This window comes from Talpa europaea (genome assembly GCF_964194135.1).
Source record: "Talpa europaea genome assembly, chromosome: 2".
Lineage (NCBI taxonomy): Eukaryota > Metazoa > Chordata > Mammalia > Eulipotyphla > Talpidae > Talpa > Talpa europaea.
In genome coordinates this window covers 68956484-68982327 of record NC_140068.1, presented here as the reverse complement: position 1 = coordinate 68982327, position 25844 = coordinate 68956484, and the positions used below count along the sequence as shown (strand labels likewise).

The 25844-nt window shown below is 30.9% G+C and overlaps 1 protein-coding gene across 50 annotated transcripts in view; it reads left to right on the top strand.

The window, feature by feature from the left end:
* The window catches only part of RIMS1 (regulating synaptic membrane exocytosis 1), a gene marked incomplete at its 5' end in the record, with an annotated part of 207984 nt that overhangs the window by 34324 nt on the left and 147816 nt on the right, over positions 1 to 25844 (top strand). For 39 of the 50 annotated variants that reach the window (XM_084259628.1, XM_084259652.1, XM_084259651.1 and 36 more), the window contains 6 exons: positions 11140 to 11207; positions 11758 to 11868; positions 13355 to 13454; positions 17548 to 17671; positions 20868 to 20914; positions 24028 to 24140. In XM_084259628.1, coding sequence (XP_084115754.1) covers positions 11140 to 11207; positions 11758 to 11868; positions 13355 to 13454; positions 17548 to 17671; positions 20868 to 20914; positions 24028 to 24140 — 563 coding nt within the window. Of the gene's footprint in view, positions 1 to 3338; positions 3370 to 11139; positions 11208 to 11757; positions 11869 to 13354; positions 13455 to 17547; positions 17672 to 20867; positions 20915 to 24027; positions 24141 to 25844 lie in introns of those variants that run through there. The other 11 variants (XM_084259648.1, XM_084259673.1, XM_084259646.1 and 8 more) reach the window with 2 other exon arrangements.

Sequence of the window (25844 nt, the reverse complement as noted above, 5' to 3'; positions counted from 1 at the left end):
GTACCCTGTTGCTCATAAATAGTATGTTATAGAGATACTCACAGTATTACATTGTTTGGAACAGGTGGATTCTTGACAAATTTGTTTTATGTACTTTTTTTATACTTGAGCTTAGCGAAAAGGTCAAGAAGCAATTTTTAAAAAAAGTTTCCCTGTCCCCTTTCTTGTGAATTCTTATGGCTGTCAATGTACTTATCTCTACCAATGTTTTTGCTCTCTTATAATGTGCCTTTCATGGCCCTGTGGGGTTAAATACCAAAGAAACTTTATGATGGTAACTGTGAATTTATGAGCAAAGGCCTACTGGGTTTTTTGAAGGGATAAATTACTGGGTTTTGCCATATAAGAAGCCTTTTTCACTTGCTTTTTATTCTTTGGCAAGATTCCCAAATAGGTTTAGATAATTTGCTGTTTAATGTATTATATTGATTGACTATGGATAAGGTATACCAGTACATCAATTCCATTTTAGTGATGGTTCCTATTGTATCAAGAATGTTTGAGGTTGATCAGTAGAGAAATCTGTATTTTAATGTAAACAATTATAATAAATATATTGTGCTTTGTGCATAATTAATTTTATTTTTATATTATTTTATTTTTTACATCATTGTTCATTTTTAAACAATATTTAATTCCCCCCACCCCCTTAGATGTTGTCCCAATAGAGTTTCCTTCTCCAACGCACCCGTGCACCATCATCTCAGTCCCCTGTGCTCCTCCCTCCCTCCCTCTGATCCCTCTCCCTCCTCCTCCCCTGAAGTACGTCCCTGATTTTAATTGTCCATTTTTGCTTTGTTGTGTATTGTACTGTTATTATTTTTTTACACTGATGTCTTATTTGGTTCCCCCATATTCCTGCTGTAAGTGAAACCATCCGATATTTTTCTTTTTCCTTCTGGCTTATTTCAGTGAGCATAATTCCTTCTAGTTCCATCCACATTGCTGCGAATGGTGTGAGTTTATCTTTTTTGATTGCTGAATAATATTCCATTGTGTGTATATGCCACATCTTGATCCAGTCATCTATCATAATTAATTTTAATTCCCATTTTCAAATCTATTTAATACCTGAATAACTTCACATCAGTACCAAAGTGTAAAAATGTAGCCATATGAAATGTCCGTATGTGTAGACATGACACAATGACAACAAGGGTAGACAACAAGGGTAGAGATTACAGATATAAACATGAATATTATAACACACGTTTTAAGTACTATCAGCTATAAAATTTACAACTTTCATGACATAAAAATAAAACACTTGTTAAGTGCACACTGACTTTTCCTGATACTGGTACCAGAGAGATGTTTTTTCTATGTAAATTTCACAGAAATAGTCAGCAATAGCATTGATCAATGTAATCTGAGCAATATTATCACCATGATCCACACAATTAAGTTGAAGGACTGTACATAGAAGAAATTAAGGGAGCAGTAAGGGAAAAAAGGACTGTGTGCAAATACAGAATATTCCAGGTATATGATTGTCTAATGGGTTGGATTAATTCAGTAATGTTTTAGAACATCTATATTGACTTACTGCATATCTCTCACAAAGTCCTCTATTTATGTTGTTGCTCTAAATTTAAAAAATGTCAAGGGATTGTTTATTCAGGAATATGCACCCTCTGAAATATGTTTTCGGGGGTAGTTCAGAGCAAGTAGGTAATAGTGGAGTCATGGATTTAAATAGCCAGAGACACTGGACATAGGATTCTCTTGCATTCCTAAGTAAAAGATCATCCTGTTCTTCCCAAGAGAACACCTATGACCAAGCCAAGAGGCTAACATTACCTAGGCTAGTGAGACATCCTGATTATTTTTAAAGTAACCATTTTTGTTATGAAAATTTGATCTAAAGTGAAGACATTTTGAAATTGCTACAATGGAAGCATAGTCTTAAACTTATTTATCCAAACCTTAATATTCAGATATTGTGGAAGAGAATTTTTTGCATAAGTCTTTCACCAACCTTAATTTGCTTCATGTTTAGTGTATATTCTATCTATATGCATTTGTTTTTTTTTTCTTTTTTCCAGTTTTTTTTTTTTTATAGAGGTATGTTTTGTTTATTTATTTGTTTGTTTGTTTTTGTTTATACATGCACTGGGTACAGTCAGAAGCGCGGGAGGGTGAGAGAATTCACCAGAGCCAGAGCGGGAAGCAGAGCAGGCAGAAGGACCGAAGTACACTGCTGAGGGGAGCAGCGGGTGGCAGGAGAGGTCTGCGCACCATGTGGGACCCTCCTCCGGTGGCCGGGGAGCAGCCGGGGATCGAACTGGTGCCGCAGAGGCCGCGGGCAGCGTCGCAACCCAGCGCTCAACCGCTGCGCCACCGGGGAGGCCCTATATGCATTTGTGAATATTACTTTTTTCTTCCATTGCCTTTTGTGCTTTTTCTTATTTGAATTGTCTTCTGACATATGGAGATGGAGTACAGTTGAAAGGAGATGCCTTTATACAGCGTGACTACTTTTGCACTGCGACAGAAATTTAGACCAGTGACCTTGCAGTGTTTTGCAACCTAGTTTCCTGTGGCTATAATTTTGAGGTTTATGAATATGGATACTTAGCAGTTTTTTCTAGAACAGTCGAGGCATAAAATATTTTCCAAATTCCTATGTGTAGTGATTTCCCACCACCAATCAAGGAGTTTTCAACTTAAAAATTCTTTTAATACATCTATATATTATTTGTTTGCATAGCCAAATATTTTTTAAAAGGCAAAACACAAAATAAAACAAAAAAGAAAGGAAAAATAACATTTATAGTAACTTGCTTTTAGGGAGCTTTGGTTTTTAAACATCTGTTTACGTTACCAAACATGTTTGCTAGAGTAAATTTATTTTTACTTTTTTATAGGTTAATAGTATGTTATAAATGATAAGCAGTATCAATCCCTTCTAAGTACTTCCATTTTTTTCTATATAGTCTTAAAATCCTTCTTTATTAGCACTTGACTATAGTTATAACACTAAAATCAGATAATGTGTGGATCTCCATATTTTTATTTCCATATTTGGGATATAGTTGCACAGGTAGAAATTGATTTGATATTCAGGGTTATTATTGCCAGTTAATATTGTTTTACTAGTGTTTTTTAGGTGTGAGGTCTGGCTAAAGACTAACATTTTCCTATATTAAAGATACTTACATCTAGAGTGCTTTCTTATAATGCTCTACTGTGAACTTGCCCAGCACTACAATTTCTTAAACCTGTGGTTAACATCCAGTCCCCAAACAATGAAAACAAATAAACCCCGATTTTTTCCACAGGGTTTCCTGGCTGGTTATTCCGAGGCTTTGCACGTGAAAACCTGTTCTCCCACGTGAATGGAATACTCAGTGTCAATGTGGAAGCCTGGTCAGTTGGAAAGTTGCAGTAAAATATTTCCCTCCTGTGTACAGCACTTCCCAAATTCTTATTTATGAAGAGTCATGGTGTTAAAGAAAAGAAAAAAGTTTCCCTAGGTTTTGTTAATTTTGTTATTTGCTCTCCAGAGTGCATTACTATTCCAAATTTAGATTCTGGGGAAGAAATTTTTCAGTCATTAGAACTCAAACCATATTTACAGGTGAAAGTTATTCCTCTCTAAAATATCATGTGGAAATCTTATGCCCTATCATCAGTGACCTTAGAGATATTTCTTCAGATATACTTTTATTGTCATTTAATACTGATATAGTCTGGTCTAGATTTCTTGAAGACCAGGAATTATATTTTATTATCCTAAGGCACAAAAGGGTGTGTGTATGTGTGTGTGTGTATTGTTCACACTCTGGGGAATTTTAATGTATCTACTTCTTCTGTGGCCTATAGCATCAGGTCAACACAGAGGTAAAGACTGAGGATATCACTGAGTTTCTTAGTGTTTTGGGAGTGTTTCGTAGCCCTGAAGCTGCATGTTGTTTCAAAAATCGAAACTTATATAACATCCCCAACTAGGAAAAGTTAAACTGATAATGAATGATTACAATCTAGTATTTTATTTCTCAATATACTTTAACCTATAGTGACATATAAAGTTATCTCTTCTTTTCCCAGAGCCCCATTATTTATGGTGACCCTATTATATATTTCAACTTATACTTGTTTTCTCAGGACCATCAATGTTGCTATTATTTAAATTATTTTGCTAGGAATATAAACTTTAAAAAAAAAGAGTCTCGAGAAATTAGGAAGCATACAACCTGTTAGAATATAAATATTAAAAGCACAAGGGACTACGGTGATGATTCATGGGTGAAATGGTGGTGGGAATTTTATGGGGACTACACCTGAAAGGAGAAAACATATGAGCCCATACATTGTGCAAAAATGAAAAATAATGTAAAATATATATATGTAAAATAAAATTCCATAACTAATGTTTATACCAAATTATTTTTAACATATAATACAAACTGGTTTCAAGAAATATTTTTAGATATATCTTGAGGCATCAGTAAAGATAGTAAAGGGATAAAAATATCCTATTTCTATTATGGTACAGGATAATTCAGTCACAGATATTTTGCTTATGTACTGTATGTATTTTATTCTCCCACATAAAAATTTGATCATATAAAGGGGAATAGCAGCAGCTTATTTTTAGATTAAGGGCATATTGCAACCTGACTAAATTAATTACTTATTAGTCTAAATATTTTTGTTTAGGAGTTAATCTTAATATATCTTAATGTACATAGTCTGTTTAAAGGAACCAATTCTCTTAATCTCTTAGGCTGTCACTGTTTTGTGAAAATTGTGAAGATATTTGTTTATATGTGTGATGGATCTTTTTCTTATTCTTTAACATCAGGGTTAAGCAAATATTTATTCATTCTGAATATTTGAGCACCTGTTTTATACCAACCTAATTAATGATAATTTTTACAAATAGAGTGACTTTGACATTGTTCGAAACCTATTTCACAGTATATTTTGCAAAGATACCTCTTACTACATATATTTTAGGTAGGATTGCTATTTAACTTTAAATCATCTCTCTTCCATCATGATTGCATACCCTTAACCTCAATTTTATAATTAATTATACAACAAAATCTATTTAAAGTCCATTACAATTTGCAAAGCCAGCATATTTCACTTAATGCTCATGAAACCTTTGTGGGGAAAGTTATATTATTCCCATTTTAGAGTGAAGGACAAAGTTTAAAGAAATAAAGGGATCTTATCCAGGTAATATACCTACCATTGCCAAGTTAAGATCAGAGTTCCAATTCTTTAACCAAGTGTGACGTTCTTTTTATACAAAAGCTGGCTTTATATATTTTAAAATAAGCAGTGCAATGGTAAACATCAGATAAAATTTTATACCACAACTAGATAAAATATGGCAAGACTCTGATTATTCAATTTTTCAAATAAGTAAAGTGGTACAGTAAAAGAAATGTATTTTCTTAATTTTTACCCATTACAATTGACAGAAAATGTTTATTAGCACTATACTTGGAAATACTTTTTAATGTATCTATTTTATACTTTAGTAACTTGCATTTATGTGTTGTTTTGTAGTTAATAAAAGCAATTTCACATACATTATGCCATCCAATCCTTGAAAGAACAGTGTGGTACCATAGGAGTTATCTCAAAATTGAGAGATTATCTGAATGACTAGCTCAGAGTTCAGCCAGAAATTTTGATGCTGAATTCCATATAACTGCTTTGTGGAATTGTATGGTGGTAGGCTCACATCCTAAAACTTGGTTCTCAAATTCAGTAAATAATATACATATCACCAGAAAAAGTACCACCTCTACCAAATATGTTCTCCTTTCCTGTACCCTAAAATCATAAAACAGAGATGGCAGTACAGGCCTGCAAGCACATACTTAAGCTCTAGTTCAACTCTGCATGTTCTATGAAGTGGAAATAATTTCTCAACACAAACATCATTGAACTTTACTTAATAGTAGTTGGTACATTTATTTGAACCATCAGATTTATATGCCAAAGACGGAAAGTGGTATTGTTACTTCTGTGATATAAGCAGAGCACATTATAACCAAAGGAAATTTTTTGAAAATGAAATTTCAAATGGCATTTAGATTAAGAACCAGTCTAATGAATCACCGGTGACTGAAAGCTGAAAATAAGCACAGCTATTCCAAGGAATGATAGATGATAGTGCGCGTGTGTGTGCGTGTATGTGTGTGTGTGTGTGTACAGCCTGTGCCAAAACCAAAGGGACTAGTGGTTTGGAGATGTGTCTAGCACTGCTTCAAGACTTGTGCTCCAAGGACATACATCTCTTGTTACTTAATTATGCAGCATTTGCCAGAAAATTATGGAGTGAACATTGGAACATTGGTATGGATTTTGAATGAAAACCAAAAAGTGCTTGAGGACCAGTAATTTTAGTATACTAGGAAATTAGACTGACAGCAATTCAATCATGAAAAACAATTTACTGATTTTGCATCAGTACATTTAGTATTTATTTATAGACTAATATTTCACAGATTATATTAATGATTAAATTTAATAAGTTAGTTCCCCAATTCATTTTAATGCCTGGGTATCAAGTCCTATTGAATAATATTTGTTTCTTTTCCCTGACTGTTAATTTAACTTAGGTGAAGTTAGGCTTTCTGTGACTTTGCTTTATAGCATATCGTTGCTGAATTATTCCCAAGTTATCTCTATTATTACATATAATTCAGAGGTGGGAGTGAACACATTTGCCATCCATAGACATAGAACTATCTGAAATAGACTTCTGAAACATGAAGACACTATTTCAAGTGATATTTTCATTATATTAATCAAAAGTTAAGATTTCTTTGGGTTTAATCCCTGTCCTTGAAAGAATGTCCTTATAAAATACTAAGATGAGTGAAATTTTTTTCACATTATAAGCAGCAAAATATTAACTAGTGTATTATGCTATTCACCGTTAAAAATACCCAACATTGTCTGAAATTAAAAACCCATTATTAAAACTGAGTTGGATTTTGTGTGTGCATGGCACATAGCCATTCAATTAACATATTTTTGCTCAGTATTTTCATTTATCTAAGTGCTGCTAGGTAATTAAAATATTAGAGTTCATTTAATTTTCTGCAATTACAACATATATCCTGCTGTAGAGAATAAACAAAAATAGGAGTGGACAAATTTTTAAGAGATACAGGTAATCTCTGGGAAGGCCAGTTCTTCTGATTATTGGTCTGAATTTAAACTTTTAATTTTTTGAATGCTATCAATATAGTCTATATAATAATAGTTTATTATTTTGTGATGGCGTGTAGCATGATTATAGAGATGTATTAAGAATAGTGCAGAGTTACTGTAAATCAATTTTGTAATTGATTTGATTCCCATCTTCTGGGATGAGTGACATTGATTATAATGATGTTAAAAATATGTCTTTAATTTCTTCTGGAGATGGAGAAGTCCAAGTTTTCTAATACTTCAGGGCTTTGATGAAGATACCTTTTCTTTGCCTCTGCATATTAGACACATATTCCACTTGGTCAAGTATAACCATCATGGAAATTGTTAAATAGATATTTAATGTGTGAAATTAGTTATAGCTATCTCCTCACAGTTTTAATATTACACATTCAATCATGTATTTGTATTATTTGGAAGGTATTTTTATAAATTTGACTTTGATGTTATTAGAATTCATTGTACTTTGACACCAGGCATCCTAAGATACAAAATTTTAGATCATGGAGATGCATGTTTATGTATTGTCACATACTCTAATTATAATGACTTCTGTTTACAGAAGGCTCACATGTCATTTAGCTGACTTTTATTTATGCAGTGACTGGTGTATGCTCATTTATCAAGTTTAATTACTCCACATTTTCACAAGGGATAGGACGAAAGTCTTTTCAAAGGCTTCACAAAAAATAATGCCCAAAATAACACTTTATTGAACTTGGCTATTTATGAACTTAAACACTTCAGTAGACTAAAACATATGATATTTATTGGTGCTAAATTAATGATAATAAATTTGTTTCTTTATGGTTATATTGAACATTAGAACCAAAATACTTTTTTTCAATTACGTAAGTAAATACCATGAATTTATCATTTTGTAGCTATGTCATGTGGCAATTAATATCTTGAATTACCTACTAGAAAACTAATCAAGGAAATCTTCTATGTTACTGAAACACTAGATTCTGAATATATTGGAAGGTACTTTTTGTATATTGCTTATTTCATTAACAATATAGAAATGTGAATTACAAAGACAAATTATAGTACTTAAGAAGTCAATATTTTTAAAACAGTAATTACATGAAAAGAAGAAGCAAATATGATTTAAAGCTACATATTTATATTTTAGAGTTTATGTTTTCTCTTTGAGCAAAAATCTTGTATTTTAGTAGGAGACAATTAATTTAGTGATAAGAAAACTGTAAAAAACTCTTTGATGTGAAGGAAGTGTAATTTTATCTGCAAATATGTACAAATATTACTTTAAACTATTGAATGTATTTTTTACACTTATATTTGCAATTTTTACTAGATATCTACAACACTATAACCAGAACTGGGGTGGGTGGGATTTAAAAAGCAAATTCTTTAACATTCAAATTATCAATGTCAAGGTAATGTTCATATTGAAAGCATCTGGCAAACTGTAATATTCCATCTTAAACCAATTAAAATTTGATTCTCGTTCAAGATTGTCATCCTACAAAGCTTATAGATGATTGAATGTTATTATTTGAAAGTAGTATTTTCATTATAAAGTGTGCTCATTATCATCACTGAAATATGTCAGAAACATTAACTTTCAGTTCTTTGCATATACGGAGCATGTTAGCAGAACTAGCATTCACCAGCTGTGTGCTGCATACATTTCATTAGGACATAGTGAAATGGTATTGATCCACTATGTGAGGACTTGGGGCTTGGGATCCAGAGGAGGATCCTAAGGAGTATAGTTCTTAAGACCAAAGTCAAGCTAGTGAATGATACAACAAATTGCCTCTGTTTTTTTTTTTTTTTTTTTGGTGTCTTTAAAATAGGATAGTTGTTTTCTCTTCCTTTTTTCATCATTTTTTAACTGTAAATGTCTTAAAGCTGCTCTCAATTCAATGACCAATTTTTATTCTTCAAGTCCCACAAATATCTCAGTGTTTCCATTAATTTGTCTCTGTATTTCAAAATGGATCAACATTTAAGTCATTAGGCCTATTACAAATTATATGAAATTTTAGGGAGAAAGATTTATGAATGGCAATAATATTTATGAAATGCAATAATCTATTACTTAGCAGTCATTTCATTTTATTACAGTTTTTCTTTCAAGAAGAACTATATCATAGTACTAATGATAGAGTAGAAGAGGTGGGAGCCAATATTTCTGAATCGTATCCAGAACTTTAAACCAATGTTATCCTAATACAGGAAAAATATAAAAAGAAAAATAAGCTTGTTGAGATTTATAAGCAGTAAAAGTAAAATAGGAAAAAAATTTCCCTTTAGAACTTTTCTATATATTTAACTAACTAGTCTAGCAGAGTATTAGAAATATATACTCATTGCTAACAAGACTTTACATTTTAAAGTGTGTCTTTTGAGAGAATATGAATTCCATGTGGAATAAATTTTAACAGAAAGTAGTATTTGCTAGTGCAATTTTTAATTTCCATCATTTTATAACATAAAATATACTGTTTTATATATATAACATTTTGAGAACATTTTAATATTGTAGTATGTATAACATTCTATAATCTTTTTAATATATTATGGAAAATAAAAAGGGAAGCAGCTACTAAGAAATTGAAGTATATGGATTTTTATGCCTGCAGGTTTTAAAATTTTATTTTCTGTTACATTGCTTTTATTATATCTATATCTGCCATGTCTGTTATCTCTATAAATTTCTCTACTTTTGACCCTCACAGATATCCAAACACATTGTCTCAACAGTTAGCTAAATATTTCGCTATTAGGTTCTATGCATTACTCATTCTCTTAAATTTTTTCTGTCAAGATGCATGGGGAGAAAATTTTTCATTTATTTAATCTGATATTTTCAATGTAGTTATTCTCACGTGGGTCACCCACTCTGGCCTTTCTTCCTATGCATATATGGAAGCACTACTGCCTTCCATTATTTTTTTTTTCAGATTTTTTTAGAATAATATTTTTACATCAAAAAAATCAAAGCTATTGGCAGCCATCGCAGCAGGAATTTCATTCCTGGCCAGGGAGCTGGCCCACATGGTACAGCAGACCTTTCCTGTCTCAACCCCTACTCCCCTCAGCAGTGTATTTCAGTCCATCTGCCTGTTCTGCTCCCCCTGTTTCTGGTGAATCCTGTCACCCACCATACCTCTGGCCTGTACCCCAGCTCTTCTGTGTGTAAATAAATAAAATTAATCTTTAAAAAAATCAAAATTAAAGCCTCTCAAATTTATGTTTACAAAGTTAGGATTTTTTAAGTGTCTTTCATGACCAGTAAAATTGAATACATTGTTATTTTGTTTATTACTCTTTTGTTAAAACTTATTTTTAATATTTAGCTTACTCACCACTACCTCCTAAAAATAAAACTTTTTGTTGTGTTATATATCAGAATACCTCAAGATGTTATATATCAGTAATATAGCAACATGTTGTATATCAATTATACCTCAAATTATTTGGAAGAGGTAATCACATACTATCAAAGAATAAAATATTTTCTTCAAATAACAAGAAAATATTTTATATCTTATTGTTCAGCTGATGAGGAGAATAATTTTGATAGATAGTGATGTCTTCCAAAAGAGTAGAAAGGGAGACATTGAATCTAATATTTATCTCTCAGTTCAATGAATAAAATTTTAAGTAGCATCACTGAACAGTAGTCTGTTCCTTGGTATGGATAATCTTTGAGGGAAGGCAGGGTGGACTAACCCTGTTCTCTTTATACTTTTATGTGTATTTTTAGACTGATTTATTGAGCAGAGAAAGTAGTTCCCCTAGAGTCCGAAATGCATTTGTAACACATTTTTTCCAAGGATTCAGGTCACAACCTTTGCAATGCAAGTGCGTCATTATTCTTATGGTGTTTATAACCCTTTACTTTATAGATTGGCGAGATCATAGTTAAAGTAATTCATTCTCCACTTTAAAGCCATTACACTTTTCATTCTTCCTGTTGTACAGGTGACTTGGATTATTACTGGTTGGATCCTGCCACGTGGCATAGCCGGGAAACATCACCTATCAGTTCGGTAAGCTATGTGGGAAGTGAGGGAGTGGATTTCAGGGATAATGTGTCCTAGTCATTGTGTTTTGTCTGATGAGTGATAGGTAGTAATCTTTTTCTCCTCCACTATACAATTTATGAGAGCAAACACTGATTTCATTTAAGACACTACGGTTTTGAAAACAGTTGTCACTGAATGATTTTAAAGTAAAAGCAATTATTGAATGTGTATAAATGAGATACTATTTGGTTAATGATATCAACATTAACAATTCAAAATATAAAAACAGTTCTTTTTATAAGAATTTATATTTTAAATGTTTAATTATTTTTCTTTTAGAACTATTTTTACAGGTATATTTAGTTGCTAACTACTTTTAGAATATTCACTGTGTAAGTTTCTACTAAAAATAAAATATAGTTGTAAATTAAAATTGTTTTAAGTAAAGGAGAGATTCCCATAGTTATAAGGAATTCTTTTAACTGAGGAAGTCACATCATGTTACAACCAATAATTATGTGATTAAAGGAAAGAAAATGTTTTTTTAAAAAAAACTTCATTCATGTTTTAATAGCATCCCGTAACGTGGCAACCATCTAAAGAGGGAGACCGACTAATTGGACGTGTTATTCTTAACAAGAGAACAACTATGCCCAAAGAATCAGGTGCATTACTGGGTCTGAAAGTAAGTATGTTGGTTTAAAGTGTTTCTTAAAAGGTAAATTACAAAATGAATGGACTGCATTTTGCAAAATTTCTAACAGACATTTTTAAATATCCTCTTCTCGTCTCCAAAATAAAGTCCATTTAGTGAATATCTTGTTAATATATTAATTTCTTATGGTAGATTTAGTCTTTTTATGTGAGTTAATATTTTTAAATAATTTTATTAATATGACATCCAGATATAATAGGAAAATGCAATAAAATATAGGAAAACTAATGACCTTTTATATGAATGTAATGTTTTGGGATGATTTTTGTATTAGAATAGTTTTAATGAATGTTAGTAAAGTTAAATAATGTGTACCTCATAATTTTATTATTTCTTGACAAGCACCCATAAAACATTAAAGACACTGTTTCCTAAGTGCAATAGAATTGATGGTAGTTCCAAAAGAGTAAAATGTCTCTTAAAAATATTGACTTCTCAAATATATAATGAAAAAATAGATTTCAGGATATTGTTTCATTGTAAGAATATCTATTTATCTTGTTTTATTATGTGTGTGCATGTGTATATGTTCTGAATCATGAGGCTTTATTTGCATTCAGAAACTTATAGTAACATTCAAAGATACAACTTTAAATTTATTATTAACCAAGATTATATTACACTTGTAGCATAGTTTGATCACTTCAAAACCATTGACTATTAAAGTTTTTTCCCAGTTAATGTATTAATAGTGTCACCTTATTCATTATCATTAATTTCTCTTGCTATGAAATAATTCCAATATCTCCACTAATAAATTGTCCCTAAGAATTATGGGCCAATTTTGGAGAATCTCGCTCCTACTTTTAATTATAGTTTTCCCCCTGCATTGGGAAAAATTAAACTTAGAATACAATATGTTCAGAATTATTTAATTTTAATTATGTGATAAAGCCAGGGGAAATGTTAAATATTGAGAAATGTAACTCCAACATTAAGTTCGATTCCAACACATATATTTCAAGTGAGAAGTTCATTTACATGGTCAGTAACAGCGAGAAACTTAGACCATTACTGTTTGCACCATGGTGAATTGCTTCCCCAATATAGCCTGTTCTTTTCTTGAATCTTCATATCCTTCTGCTAAAAATATACAAAAGATCAAGGTGTATTGTGACAATTGGACATTATCTGTGTATAGAAATATAACTCAAATAGTATGCATGGATTTAGGTGATAAAAAAATTTGAGCCATAATGTAAATAGTGTCAAACACTTGCTATTTGGTAGTTAAGTAGTTAACATCTGGCTCTTGTCTTCCCTGGGTTTGTTCTTCATAGTGCCTTCTTTTGTTAGGTTAGTATAAGCAATCAGTACCTAAACTTCCTTAGGACATATGGTCATTTCTAATATAGTGATGTTTCTTTTCAAAACTATCCTGCAAAGCTCCTTTAATCAGAAATCTGTTTCACTTCATTCAGTACATTGGGAACTTATAAATTTATAAATTATCCAGGTTGTTGGAGGAAAAATGACTGACTTAGGACGCCTTGGTGCCTTCATCACCAAAGTAAAGAAGGGTAGCCTTGCAGATGTAGTTGGACATTTAAGAGCAGGTAATGTTTCTTTTTTAGTATTTCCGTAGTGTACTCTCTGTGTTTGAGTTGGTGATTTACAATTCAGGGTAAGTTATATATGTCAATTAAGTAAATAATGTATTAATGCATGAATAAGGATGATTTTCCTGATATGAATACTTAATAGTTGCAAAAATACGTAATCTATTAATAACAGCTTTGATACAGTAAGAATAGGAATCTTATATTTTTGTGTAAAAATAAATGATTAATGCTGAAGGAATACTAATTTTTGTATATAGCCTCATAATGTTGCTATAAAAATCTAAAACAATTTAGCCTTATAAAAAATACTAGTCGTTAATTCTTTATGTTTTAAACAACAGTAATTATTAAATTTTCCTAGTGATATTGAAAAATTCAGTAGCCATGATTTTCATAAATGCAATCATAGTCCAATACTTTACACAGATGATGTCATTGTTTGTTAATTTAAATGTGACATATACTGATGCAGTAGTATGACTTTTGGTATTAGGAAATTTACATTATGTTGCTCTGATGCCTTAATGTCACATGATGAAATAATTTATTGTATTCAAATATACTATAGTAGCAACAACTTTAAAATATAATTTTGTGGATTGTCTACTTTTCATTTTATTTAATATCATATAAATATTTTTTCAGCTTACTTCAGGAGTTAGTGGAAGTCTTTGGTTAGCATGTACGTTTATGAATTAGCCAGACAATTGTAAAGAAAACAGCATAGGCTGAATGTAGAACTGAGGATTCATAACCATAGCACAGGGGAAAGAAGACATAGAGGAAAATCCTGGGCTATATTTTCAATTTTTACACCTTAAGTTTTTTAATTATAACCTAAAATTTATATAATAAGGTAATATTACTTAATTGCATTATAAATTGAACTATAAATAAATAAATTAGGAATAATCAAGAAAATAACTGTCAAAAGAGGACTATAAGTCTTCTTTCCAAACAAATTCAGTGACAAAGATTTGAAAACATAAATCAATACATGTAAAAATTTGTAATTAATGAGACCTTTAGAAAAATATTTTATGACTGTTAACAATATTTTTGTTGTAATTAATTACCCCAAATCATTCTAAATCATTTAAGTTTTTCTTTAATAGACACTTGTTATGCAGGTGTTATAGAGAGGAATAAATCCAAATCAAGAATTTTTCTCCATCTATTATGCATATATGTGACTTTGAAGATGTGTAAATGTATAGTACACTGTTGTCTGTTATCAGGAATATGTTATGATTTAATAAGAAAGTAATCAGGAGTTACCATCTCAATAAACAGAATATTCACTTGTGTAATGGTTTAAAAAGTATAAGAATCCTTTGTTAACTACTCTAACATAACTTTAACTACATAAATCTGAATTTGCAGATCAAGTTATATATATGATTTTTTCTTTTTTCTTTGTGTTTTAATAGATTACTTAAGAAAATGAAAGAATGGATTTTTCTATATAACAATTAGTGATTAATTTCATCGACAGCCATAAATACCTAGAGCCTGAGAAACTTTAAAATGCTAGAAGCTCAATTTCTATAACTGTAAAACATACAGTGTACTTTTAATTTTAAGCAGTTGCTGGATTTGAAAGTGTTTAAATATTAATAAATTACATGATATTCTGTCTGATTCACATTATACTCCAGCAACTTTTTTTCCTTCTATCTGTATATAAGCACCATTGGTCTATAAAATTACAGTGCTATGTTTTTTATTAGTGTGCCTTTGTTCAACATTTGTGATCTCGTTTTAATCTTGCCATAGCTTTCTCTAATACAGCTGTCCCATAAATCCATGCACTTCGCTGTTACTTGATTTAGTCATCAAAACACAGAATTGATATAAACTCTCCCTACTAAGACTCTGCAGTGTCTCCCAGTCATTGTTTGTGCAAGTGAAAACTCTGTAGTTTTGTCTTCTACTCTTCTGACAATTCCTTCCACACTGCCATTACTATTCACTTTACCCCCCAGAACTAGGCAGTCTACCTGTAGGTCCCTTGCACTCTGTCTCCCACCTACCAGAACTGGTCAGTCTACCTGGTCACTTTCTGCTCTTGTGCTCTACCTGTTAAGTCTTTTCCATCCTTCAAAACTCATCGAACGTTTCCTTCATTCTGAAGTGTTTCCTGTTATCTCCCTGGTGCAGTGATTACTACCTGTCTCTACTTCTGTTTCTCAGATATACTCTTATCATTGCAAATACCATATTTCATTAAAGGTATTTGCTTTGATATAATTTCTCCCCCACCAACTTTAAGCACAGAAACAAGTCTTTTTTCTTTCATGTCTGTATCATCATAATCTATATCCTTACCTGACAGATTATCCAAAGATAAATGGATATTGTTAAAAGAGACCATCTTCTGCTTTATCACTTACTGATATGTAAATAAATAAGTACATGTGTCAAGTTAATTTGATATTAAACGTTATACTTCCAGGTTGCTGTCTGTAAAGAGGACAATTTTATATTGCAGTGATTTTGCACAATGTTGATTGCAACTCATTACTGGGTAGTAAAACTGATTTAATGATTTGCATTCATCATTTAAAAAAATCAAGTAAAACATAATGGAATAGAAAATGTAGGGTAAGTATTTCTTAAAAAAAAATTATTTCATATACCCCACACACATATGCACATGCATATATACATTCACACGATGTAAATTTTATTTCTTTTCTTGGGCAAAAAAAATCGAAATACTCCTAATATATTTTAAATTTATAATTCTTTTGGATTTATTTTTATAATCAAGTATATTCATTACCTATTTGAGAAACTTTGCTGGGTAATTTCTTAGGTCAAACATTTAGAGGTCATTTAATTATTGGTGATAACTATACTCCTTTGCTGGACCAAAAGAGCATCATGTGCTTTTAAAATACCTACTTTTTACTTTGAGTAAGCACACACTTAGGGAAAAAAGGACCATGTTAAAATAGTCTTAGAAAAAACTGATTTTCTTTTTTGAAAATTACCTAGGAAAAAATAAAGATTTTTTTTTGTTTGTTTATAGTCAGCTTTAAAATATATAGTAATGATAGTGATCCATTAGTTCAACACATGTTTACTCAGGTACTAATCTATTATAGGTACTGAAAACAACAAAAATAAACAGAAGCACAAAAATAAATGAATAGCTCAGTGTCATGGAAACTGGGATAGTTCAAAAGAGCCTGCCATTGTACATTGAAGGGTACTGGGAATCTAAAGCTGCTCCAAATATTTATGAAAAAAAATATTTTTTCCCAAATGATCTATGGTGAAAACTCTAGTTAAAATAACTAAGTTTTTAGCTCATATTTTAACATCATATTACTCTCCTTGATTAATTTCAGAATACTTAACAAACTAACAAGTACTATAACAATTTTTTTATTATTTTATATAACATATATAAAATGCGTGTGTTTGAAACATCTGGAAGTGGGTTAACTGTCATGCAACAGTTTTACATCTGCTTGCTTTGTAACTTTGCCATAGCTACCTGTGTTACCCTATGGGTATGAATTCAAAGCCTTTCATGCATTTTTATTCTGTTATGCATCTGGTGAAAACAATGAAGCATGACTTATAGTTGGAAAATTCATGCTAACAAATGTTAACTGCTATTTCTACCAATAATAAAGCAGGATTTATTCAGAGTATAAGAATCTTTCACATATAGAGCCGCCTACATTTATTATATGGAGGGCATGCTGCTAATTATTATTTTTTAAATGTTTCCAAATAGGCTGTGCTAATTCCATCCCATAGCATGAGATTATTTTTATATTATTTCTGGTATATCTCAAAAAAGATAAAAGATAGTTTTGTATTGTACTGTTTCCAGTGACTAGTAATATTCTATGGGGGAAAGAAAAAGAAAAAGAAAAGAAAAAAAGGGGAAAAAAAAGTGTTTACAATGGCCATTTAGTTAACATATGGCAATCAATTTTCTTTTGAGAGCAGAAGGTAGACAATTAAACTATTTGTATATGTTTTGCATATCTTTGTTAAAAAAGAGAAAAGATAAGAAAAATAAACAGAATATATAAGATAAAAAAATACCCTTTTTTTTAAATTCAAGGGGATGAAGTTCTAGAATGGAATGGTAAACCCCTGCCGGGAGCTACAAATGAAGAAGTTTACAACATTATTTTAGAATCAAAATCAGAACCTCAAGTTGAAATTATTGTTTCAAGGCCTATTGGGTAAGGCTAAAAAAACTTACTTCTTAAGTTTAGTAAATTACATGTATTAGCAGGGTTTAAAAAGAAGTATATACATTCATACAGTACATGTTAACATGGATAGTTTTTTCTTCAATTATGAGCATACATTTTAGATTTTTAAATTTTAATTTTTTAAACTTGCATACTAGATTTTCTTCACTACATTTTAGAAGCTCCACAATTCAATAATGATCAACAAGTACTAATATGTATTTTTTTCAGAAGTGAAATAAAGTAAAAACTTTTCTTCTAATGTCAGAACTTGTTTATTTTTAGTAACTGATTTAATGAGTAGTATTTCCTTAAGGGGATCACAAATTCATTTTTCTGTCATATTTAAAATAGTGATTTCATATGTTTACATGAACATTTATTATTCTACTTAAAATAGAATATTTTCCTATATTGTTACCCATGGATAATTCCAACTTTTATTTAAAATCAACGAGGTATGAAATATTCAATATTTTAGTTGGTGATAATGTTATATTTTTAAAATTTCAATTTCCAGCACAATTTAATTATCTATAGCAAGTGGGATACTTTTTATATCTGTGTAGATTTCCCCATAATATTAGCTTCTCCTGACCAACCCAATAAGTTCAGAATGTTCATTTTGCCATTCTTTAATTTTTTGGAAGGCATTTTGAACTGTTTCATTATAATTGACTAAATGTTTGAAAGTATTATTGGAAATAATTCCCTTTTTTCCTTATATTCCAAAATATTATGGAACCATTTATTCAAGACTCTTTATATTGAAAAAGTAGTAACCTTAGATGTTTTGTTATCCTGATGAATATCTATAAATGTAAAACACAGCAGAAATTATAATTATCCTAATTTTCAGAGAACTAACAATACATCTATCATATATTCCCCAAAATAATATTAATATATACATATATAAAACTGTTAAATAAAGGAAAAATTATAGCCAATTTAAGTGTTGATTATTAAGAGTAAACATTAAAGATATTTGCCAGAAATACTGTACATTCCATGCAGATTTTTAAAAGTAACAACACCATGCAGTTGATGCTAGCTTTACATGATGTGTTCTAGTGCTGAGGTAAATATAAGGCTGGAAAAGAGGTAAGTAAATTGGAAAAAGAGTCAAAGATATAAAAATTAGAATTTAAAATCTAGTATTGTACACATTGCCAATTCCTTCAGATATATAGTGGTTTAAAAGTAATCTACTAAAATATCAGTGTTTCATACTAACTTTAACAAATAACAGACAATTAAAGTGGACTGGAATAACATTTTTATTATTTTCACTCTTGCATGAAAATAATTTTAAAAATCGTTATCTTTAGAATTAGCCTTAACCTGTCATGAATGATGGCATTCAAAGCAATATGGAATCCAAAGATTATATTTAAATAAGCATCAAAGTTGGCATTAACTTTCTAGTTAATGGAAAATTTACTAGATTCTGTGGAAGAAAAATTCTAGCTCTAGTTCTATGATTAAAGGAGAAAATAAATATTTATTCATAGTTTAGTAACATAGTGATTCTAAGAATCTTGGACCAATATGGTCTAAGACATTTAATCATTTTGAGACAGTGACTAATTTTGCCAGTCCAAATACCATCTTTTTGCTTGTTGTTGTTATTAAAACTGTTCTAGCACCTCACTTGTGAATAGAATTAAGACAACGTATGTAAATGTCATGTGGAAATTTGTGCTAATATATTACTGAAGCAATTGCCATTAAATAAATTTAGATTTAACATCAATCACTTAAAAATATTTTATACAACTTTTCCATAATCTCCTTTCACAGACACAGTAAAATACAAAATTTGTACCTGTTTTTAGAATGCCAAATTCTAATTTTAATTATTGACTTTGAAGCTGATTTTCAAACAAGTTACTATCTAAAAAATTTGATTTTGAATTTTAAAAAATTTACTTTATTGGCCTTGATGAAATCAGAAGAAGTTAATGAAAGATATTTGGTTACTTGTGTCTTACATATTCTAAATTAATCTCTTAATTATCATGTATTATTATATGCAAATTATTAACTATGCCAAAGTATGTTTTATAAAATATACAAAACAGGATATACTGTTATTTATAGAAGTATAAATCGTAGATGGTTATGAAAATACACAAAAAAGTACAAAATGTGAAATCAAGGAAATAGAGAAATTTTTTTATTTTGATTCACCCAGAAATGTAAGAATTTCAAAATGAAGTTAGGTTTCAAGGTAAGTGATTAGAAATTCTTAAATATTATTCTGATAATTCTGCCAGTATTATCTAACTCCAGTCTGCTTTAATATGTCATGTTAATACCTGCATATCGTTAATCTCCTTAAATTGATGCAAAAATACCTTGGAAAACAAGAGGTAAAGTAGTTTCGCACAGTCTAATTCCCAAACCAGACTGATCCAGGGTTTTTAAGATCACAGTGTTCATGGTTAAGCTGAGGTAATATTATTATTTATTCAGAGTAATTTGCAAGTGTGACAGGAATGGGTGTTCTCACAAGTCACCTTCTAATCATGTAGTTAATGACCATATATTTAGCTAACCTCAGTATAGAGATATCAATCTCTATATAGGGCTATATATGTGTATATGAATTATATATTCACATATATAAACAAGTTTGGCTTTTTTGTTGCAAGCTTGAATCATTTTTAATTTCCAAAGCAACTCATCCTTTTCATTTTATTAACTTTGCCCATGATCTTCACCACATTATTTTATTATAAAGATATGTTTTCATTCCTTTCATTCAGTAAACTCTTTCAGATGTGTTTGTAAAACATATTACTGATTTCTAAAATATGTGTCATTTTGATTTTCTAGATTTGAAGTAAGATATTACCTTTAACATATTTTATTGCCAAAACCTGCTGTTTTGGTAGTAAAAATATTGTGGTAATTTTTGCCACAATATTAGCCTGATTGTTGCCATGTTACAGTGTTTTGCTATTAAATATATTAAAAAATTTATTGCAGTTTTTGTGTGTGTGTGTGGTGTTTGACATTCATGCATATTAGTAATTGCCTGAATAGTAACTCCTGTCCATTCCCACACCTGTAAAAACCCAAAAGGATTTTTCACACCACTGAAATAAAATGTGGAGGTGATTGCCTCAGGCAGAATAGTTTGGCTAATAGGATTTTCACCATACCCTGTTTCTTTTAGTGACATTCCACGGATTCCTGAGAGCTCCCATCCTCCACTGGAGTCCAGTGAGTATAAATAAGATTTGTTATTACTAAATGTGTTGAATGCAAATGAAAAATAAAGATTCACCAATTCCCATATTTATTTGATATAAATGAATTGGTATTGCTATACTAAGGGTGTATGCTATACTAAGGGTGTATCTAATTACATAAAAATTTGGTAACCATGACAATCATTAGGAACACACGGAAATTCTGCTTTGCACCAAGATTATTTTCCTACTCTTTTGTGGCCTTAAAGTCTTCACTAGATGTGGTACATATACACAATGGATTATTACTCAGCAATCAAAAATGATAACCTTATGCAATTTGCAGCAACATGGATGGAGCTGGAAGGGATCATGCTCAGCGAAATAAGCCAGAAAGACAAAGATACCAGATGGTCTCACTCATAGCAGGAATTTAGAAAACCTAAATAAGTGACCAGGAAAAAGACTAATTATAATAAAGTAAAAATCAAATCAACAAGCAACTATAAACCAGAGACATACTACGGGGCTGGGGGGAATAGGGAGAGGAGGAGGGAGTAGGGTCAAAATAAGAGGGGTGGGAATTGTATGGGGACTATAACCAAGATGAAAATGCATGCATTGTGCAAAAACGAAAAATGATGTAAAAATATATAAAATAAAATAAAAAAATTTACAATATAGAAAAATAGATACAAATTTGTCTTGAAAAACAATTATAATATCTTTTTTCCTAGAGAGAGAGAGAAAATTCAATGAATTGCTATGTTGAAATTAGTCAATATAATTTGCAATATTTATCTTCCAGTGATGTTTTATTGGGCTATTAAGACTTAAACTTAAGGTCCTCCCCGGTGACGCAGCAGTTGAGCGCTGGGTTGCGAAGCTGCCCGCAGCCTCTGCAGCACCAGTTCAATCCCCAGCCACCAGGCGAGGGTCCCACATGGTGTGCAGACTTCTCCTGCTGCCCGCTGCTCCCCTCAGCAGTGTACTTCGGTCCTTCTGCTGCTCTGCTCCCCTCTCTGGCTCTGGTGAATTCTCTCACCCTCCCACACTTCTGACTGTACCCAGTGCTTGTATAAATAAATAAAGAAATCTTAAAAAAAAAAAAAGACTTAAACTTAATTCAATAAATTATATTTAAAAAAAAAATGTCTTCACTGACAACACCCCTCTACCTCAGAATAGTCAGAACCTCCACAGAGCTCAATTAGTATGCCAGTAATAATTCTGTTTGTGGGACATAACAGTTTATTGTATTGCATTATTCTGCTTGGCTGGTAATTAGCTCATGAGCAGTCTAGTGAAGGAAACAAGCACATTAACAAATAATTGTAATAATGCATGACAGTGTTGGCTATGATTATGGGAGTGAATGGGTGATGCAGAGGTAAAATTCAGTGGACATACAGGGGTCGGTTCCTTGAGACATGAGACTAGAGGATTGAATAATCTCTGTGGGCTTTAAAGTCACTCCAGATGAGACACACAGACAAGAAATGAAATTTTCGATGAGAATATGGAAGTGACACAAATATACGCTTAGCAGTGGATCAGCACAAAATTAATAACTCTTGAGCTTGATCAACAATATTGGGTAAAACAGCTTATAGAAATTCAAAATATAAGGCTATTTAAAAGGAAACAAGAATGGAGGCTATAAAGAGGTAAAATATATATAATATATATGTATGGGTAGCCTAAACAATGAACCAGAGATTAGGTTAGTATGTCAAATGCATGTCATCATAATTTGCATACTTGTTGGAGATGAACCCAGAACTGATTTTGGTACCTAGAGACATATACATAGTGGAAAATGGTACCAGTTGCATAAATCATGGTGCTCATACTATTTTTAAAAATCTCACCCATCAATACTAAAAATAAACTGGTTATTAGAAGCAAACAAACATTCTCTTTTAATGAAACAAGAAAAAATATTCTAAGATTTCTTGGTAAAAGAGACATAGCATAAAAGAAATATAGAAACAAAGAATTTTGTAGTCCTTTCTTATAATTAAAAGTCCTCTTTAGTAAAGGAGCCTCACTGGTAGTGCAAGTGGTTAAGATGCAGCACTATGAAGCTATCAGCAGCTACTGCAGCACTAGTTCCATCCCCAGCCAGGGAGGTGACCCACATGGCACAGCAGATCTCTCCTGTCTCACCTGCTGCTCCCTCAGCAGGGCATTTCCATAGATTCACCTGTTTTGTTCCCCACTTTGTCTCTGGTGAATCCTCTCATTCCCCCATACCTCTGGCCTGTACCCCAGTTCTTATATGCATAAATAAATAAATCTTTAAAAAGTCCTCTTTAGAGAGTTTACTAGGCTTAATTTGAGTGTGTGGGGAATGGTGGGGTGAATACATGAATGGCATAACCTCAGGCAATGCAACATTATTAGGATTTCTCAGTAAAGCTAAGTTTTGAATGACTGTGAGTTCAAAGGTTATATTGTTGGGGTAAAAACATTCTAAAGAAATTCTGTACCTGTAATTGTCAGGGTATACTTCAGTAGCGGTTTAGGAAAAAACAAATAAATAAAAAAGGGGGAAAAAATCACACTGAGTGGTGGCGTGGAGAGCCAGTCTCATCTTCATGATGGTAAAGCAAATCACTTGTGAATCACTAGAGATATCATTCTCAGACATTTAAGAGATTTGTTTGTAAGATCAAAACTGAGATAGATGGTAAATCCTATTTTAATGCAATGATGAAATCTAGGCACAGATGCCAATCAGAATTGAATTTATGTATGAATTCATTTTGATTTCAATACACGCAATTCATAATAGATGATCCCTTAGCAAGATAACTAACAAAACAGGTGCCATTTTTCTTACCACTAAAGCATGAAGTCTTTAACTATATATGAGGTGAAATAGGGATATCAATTTTTACAAATTGAAACAAATAAATACATTTGAATATATCATTTTCTATATCTTTAAAATAGGCAGTTAACCAAAGACTAAATGATAACTCTCTACAAGTATTCCACTGAAATTAGATTCTACTGTTTTTATTGAGATTGAATTATTTTGTTTCATACAAATAACAGATGCTTTTAACATTTTATAAAAATTGTTTATTCCCTACACATGTTACTTTACTTAAACTTTTTTTCTTTTAATTATTTCAGGTTCAAGTTCCTTTGAATCTCAGAAGATGGAAAGACCTTCCATTTCTGTTATTTCTCCAACAAGTCCTGGAGCTCTAAAAGATGCCCCACAAGTCTTACCAGGGCAACTTTCTGTATGTATTTTGTGTACCTGTTAGACACTGTTATTATTTACGCATTGTTTCATGTCTGCCATTAAAAATATGTGATGTTCTTTATCATTTGCTGCAATGATGTACTTCACAATTTTTTCATGATTTTATTTGCCTTTATCCATATACTAATTTGGAAATATTTAGAGTGTTTGCTATGTGCCAGGTGTTCTGAACATCAAATGATAGGTTATAAAATATGTAAATGAAATGTCAGTTAATTTTTGTGCTATGTAAAAGTTTCAAAGGTAAATATTTGAAGACATATAATAAACTTAGAAATTCATGTTCCATTTGCTTAATCTTAATGAACCTGGAGCATGAGAATCATTAATTTTAACTATTATTTGTAAATTCCCAAGATATTTGGTGAAACTCTTAATTGCTGAATCACTCTGAAAAAACTAGTTTTCCTCATTGTTCCTTTTATATCATCTGGAAGGAATTAGAGTAAAAAACTGTGGCCATTATAAAAAAAAAAACACATCAATGTAGATTATAGTAGAATAGGACATTTGTATTAAGAACTAAAAAAAAAAAGTTGCTTCAAATCGTTCTATAAATAATTGAACTTTTGCTCCCTTTGTAATGTGTGAATTTCTAGAATGCTTTGCTGTTCTTCTCTTAGTTTTATTTAAACAAAGAAGATAATTGTAAGCTTGATGTTATTTTTGAGTTACTTTTAAAATCTTTCATGATTTTAACTTCTCTTTTTCATAGATTGACTATCTTAGTATAGTCCCTTGTATTTATCTTCTCTGCCAGTGTTTGAGTTTCATACTATTCCCCTTGTTTTGTGGAATAAAAGTTTGTTAGTTTTATGAAAAACACATATTTAGTATTTATTGAGAAAACAAATGGATTCATACATATCTGGATTTAAATCCTTAATATGCTTAATCTGCTTATTTTGTTACGTGACTCTTATGTCCTGAGACCTACTTATTAAACAATATATACTTGTTCAACCATTAAACCAAAAATGACTTTTAAATTAAAACAAATAGTGAAATTAATATTGTTATTTTATAATGGCATTACCACTGTCAGCCCTAATATTGTGTTGACTGCTAAATTTCTGGTTCTAAGGAGTTTGACAAAGTGTTAAGAAATGACATTTTTCCATTTTTCTTTTTCCAAACTGTTATGAATCTTGGTAAAGCTCATTTGGCCTTCACTTAATTTGAAGACATCATTTTTGTATTACACTGTTCTTTATTCTTTTTCTTTTCTCTTTTGAAAATTAACCTGTAATTATAAAAATGAAATTAGGAAAAATGCCTGGAAGTACCTGATATAAAGTAGACTAACAGTAAATTTATTTTCTCATCTTTTCTAGTCTCTGATATATATTCTGCCTAATGTCAACTACCTATAGTACTTCAACTACCTATAGATTTCAACTACCTATAGTATTTCAAAGCATGTTAATTAAAACTATAATCATTAAAACACTTAAAATCATCAAGCATTTGTTTTGAGCATTTAAAAACAAAGAAAATAATTTTGATATCCCTGCCTTCCCTTAGGTTTTTGTAAAATTTTTATTATTGCTTTTATTTTCACAACATGATGTATTAGAGAATGTAAGTTAACACTGAAGGCATGACAGTTGTAAGTTATTTTTTAAATGTCTGAAAAGTCAGATCCTAAGTACTTTTAAACTGACATTCTTTTCAGAAATAT